The 3,900-nt window shown below is 46.0% G+C and overlaps 1 protein-coding gene across 1 annotated transcript in view; it reads left to right on the forward strand.

The window, feature by feature from the left end:
• Positions 1-3,900, forward strand: part of LOC107676688 (polypeptide N-acetylgalactosaminyltransferase-like 6) — a 210,147-nt gene that overhangs the window by 177,450 nt on the left and 28,797 nt on the right. The window contains exon 7 of the mRNA XM_016471327.1: positions 2,065-2,248. Coding sequence (XP_016326813.1) covers positions 2,065-2,248 — 184 coding nt within the window. The remainder of the gene's footprint in view (positions 1-2,064; positions 2,249-3,900) is intronic.

Consider the following 3,900-nt stretch of genomic DNA (forward strand, 5'->3'; position numbering starts at 1 on the left):
CTTTAATAAATGCACTTAGGAGAATCAGGAGAACACAACCACTTAAACGACGTTAGACAGGACAAGGGAACTGAGGAAAACACAGGGCTTATAAACACATGGAACGTAATCAGGGAGAACAGAAACAGGTGAGGAGTAATCAAGGATAATTAATAAAACACAGCTGAGACAAATGGAACTTAATATAACAGGAAACAGGAACTAACAAATAAGGACAAACAGGAACATACACGTGACATTACTCCCCTGGGGGGGTGGGCACCCTGGAGGCTGGTGCAAGACAGAGACACGGGAAGGCCTCCAGAGCGGATCAGGCAGTCCGAGGAGCCATGGCGGATCAGGGGACTCGGGAGACCATGGCGGATCGGGCAGTTCAGGGGGCCAATGGCGGAGCAGGCAGTTCAGTGGGCCATGGAGGTGCCTTCCATTCGGGAGGCCATGCAGGTGCCGGCCATTCTGGAGGCCATGGAGGTGCCTTCGTGGCCCCATGGAGGTGCCTTCGTGGCCTTTCCAGGTCCCCCGGCTCGGCCACTATGGCCACGGATATATGCCCGCCCCCCCAAAATACATTTTTTTTCTTGGGGAAAATTAGGTCTTTACGATGCCCAGAGGGATTCTGGAGGGCGCTGTGGAAGAGCGGGCACTGGAGGGCGCTCTGGAGGAGCGGGCTCTGGAGGGCACTCTGGAGGAGCGGAGTTGGTTAACACAGGGCTCAGGAGACGTAGGAGGGCTGGACGGGACCATCGGAGGCGAAGGAGACTCAGGAGACGATGGAGAGCTGGACGGGACCAGAAGAGACGAAGGAAAGCTTTCTGGAGTGGATTCTGGGGTGAGGATAGGAGCCGAGAACTCTGGGGGTAGCGCCATGTCCATGAGTGCTGAGAGGCATTCTGGAGCGAGCTCTGGGGCTGGAGCCGACACTGGCTCTGGAGGGCACTCTGGAGGAGCGGAGTTGGTTAACACAGGGCTCAGGAGACGTAGGAGGGCTGGACGGGACCATCGGAGGCGAAGGAGACTCAGGAGACGATGGAGAGCTGGACGGGACCAGAAGAGACGAAGGAAAGCTTTCTGGAGTGGATTCTGGGGTGAGGATAGGAGCCGAGAACTCTGGGGGTAGCGCCATGTCCATGAGTGCTGAGAGGCATTCTGGAGCGAGCTCTGGGGCTGGAGCCGACACTAGAGCGAGCTCTGGGGCTGGAGCCGACACTGGAGAGAGCCTGGGGTGGTTTCCATGCCACGGGGGAAAACCAAAAAACAAACACGGGGAGAAGGGGCGCCGCTTACTATCTTGGTCTTGTCTTCTGTCATGGGTTGCCAGGGCGAAAAGCACGAAGGAGGCAGATATCAAACAAACAGAGTCTTTAATAAATCCACTTAGGAGAATCAGGAGAACCCAACCACTTAAACGACGTTAGACAGGACAAGGGAACTGAGGAAAACACAGGGCTTATAAACACATGGAACGTAATCAGGGAGAACAGAAACAGGTGAGGAGTGATCAAGGATAATTAATAAAACATAGCTGAGACTAATGGAACTTAATAAAACAGGAAACAGGAACTACCAAATAAGGACAAACAGGAACATACACGTGACAGGTGTGTGGTGTTGTGTCTTTAAGCCCATGCTCCAGGTCTGTTCTCTCTCTTTTTTGCTTGCTTCCTGTGATTTCCATGGTCCAGTAGTGCAGTGCTGTTGAGGGAGAGTGTGGGTGACAGATCTGGGACGGCTTAGCGGCTGCTGACTGACAGAGATAGAGTTAAGGACCGCTGGTCCTTTCTGCTCAGCCCTCCATGGAGCAAACCTACTTTGAAGCGCTGTAATTGTTTCTAATCGCCGGGCAGCTGTGGCGGCTTTAAATTTCACTGGGTCGCCACACTCAGCCAAGCAGAGCGAGGAAGAGCAAGTGATCCAGGAGAGGAGGGAGACTCTGAGAGGCGCTGCCTCCCCTTTCTTTTCTTCCCTCCTCTTCTCCATGGAGTGTTTGTAAAGAGACGGAAATGATAGATTTCAAGCTTTACCTAACTTTTCTACACCTTTTCTCTCCTTGCCTTCTACCTGCAGACCAGATCGCCCAGAATCCGAAAACCATTGTGTCTCCCATGATAGATGTGATTGACCATAACCACTTTGGGTACGAGGCACAGGCTGGGGACGCCATGAGAGGAGCCTTTGACTGGGAGATGTACTATAAACGTATTCCCATCCCACCTGAGCTACAAGGACCAGACCCCAGTGACCCATATGAGTGAGTGAAATCAGTGTTCCACCATTACATGCCAATGGCCACCAGTGTTGGGCAAGTTACTCTGAAAATTTAATCAAATTACTGATTACTGATTACTCCTTTTAAAAGTAATCACGTTACTGTTCTGATTACTTTATTTCAAAAGTAATTAGTAATTAGTTACATTACTAGTTACGTTACTTTTTTATCCATGAAATTTATGAAATCCCAGCATACACGCTCCCGATAAATATTTGTTATTAAAGCATCAACATTCACAGAACACTGTTATTTTTAACTAAAGCAAACGGCTGCTGCATGCATGGTTTGGCATGGCAGAATGCCAGCAAAGAGCGCTGCATTTATAATCTCTAAAAGACATCTCAGTTCATCGCAATCTCACAAATCTCTGTTATAACACAATAAATATATGCATAATGAATCTTTCATAATGTCTACAATTCGTGTGTTATAATAAGAGGATTCGTGAGCACGCAAATTTCAGCACTGCATTGTGCAACAGTCTGCATACACTTGCACCTGTTAATCGTTTAGATTTTATATTAGTTAATGTTGCTTTTGTGAAATAGATGAATAACAATGTATTTTTTTTTAGATATTTTATGTTTAGATATTTCTATTTTGCGGGAGTCCCGTGAATCATTTTATTCTCCCGCATCCCGCACACATACGAGTGTCTACCCGCCCGCACCAGCACTCGCTCATCTTGTCCCACGCCGCACTGTTGCGTCGGGTCTCGCGGTAGCAGGTCTCTAATCCACTGGCACTTGAATCGACAGTGCGTGTGCTACATCCTTTTTACAATCTAGATTATAAATCACTGCATTCTGTCAGCAATGTAACGCGGCAGTAACGTATAGAGACCTCGGCTTGTAACTATACTCTAATTACTATTTTGAAAATTATAACGCGTTAAATTACTCTGTTACTAAAAAAGTAATCAAATTACAGTAACGCGTTACTAAGTAATGCGTTACTGCCCAACACTGATGGCCACATACCCAGTTTGTCACAACAATATAAACAGTATGTATACATTCACTGTATACCCACTACCATTCAAAGTTTGGGGTGGGTAGGTTTTTTAAATGTTTTTGAAAGAAGTCTCTTATGCTCACCAAGGGGCCATCAGCTTAGCCATTTGCCCTCAGCCAAAATTGTTTGCTCTGGAACAGATAATAGATTAATGAGATCAAACATTGTCCATTAGATAAACCCCAGATGAATTATACCTCATGTTTAACCCCTATAGAGACATCAGAGCCAGCTGCAAATTCCAGAAGAACTGGTCGAGATGAACATGCTCTCAGCCCTAGAGCTCACATCTCCAAAAAAGTCTAAGCTACTTTTCAAATTACAAATATATTCAAAATATATTTATTAACAAACCACACATTTGAAGTCTAAACAACTACATTCATGCCTAAAAACTCTTAAAACTATGTTCCATGACACAAAACAGTAGTATTTATAAGATTATAGTGGATTTGAGAAATGCTGCAAGCGCTTTGATACAAATAGTGAAAGTGTTCCGGTTGCGATATTGCGTGAATATCTCATGGTTGGAAAGACCTCTCTGCCAATCAGATTTGAGGACCAGAAAGAACAGTTGTATATATATATATATATATATATATATATATATATATATA

The sequence above is a fragment of the Sinocyclocheilus anshuiensis genome, unplaced genomic scaffold, assembly GCF_001515605.1.
Source record: "Sinocyclocheilus anshuiensis isolate Anshui unplaced genomic scaffold, SAMN03320099.WGS_v1.1 scaffold76, whole genome shotgun sequence".
NCBI lineage: Eukaryota > Metazoa > Chordata > Actinopteri > Cypriniformes > Cyprinidae > Sinocyclocheilus > Sinocyclocheilus anshuiensis.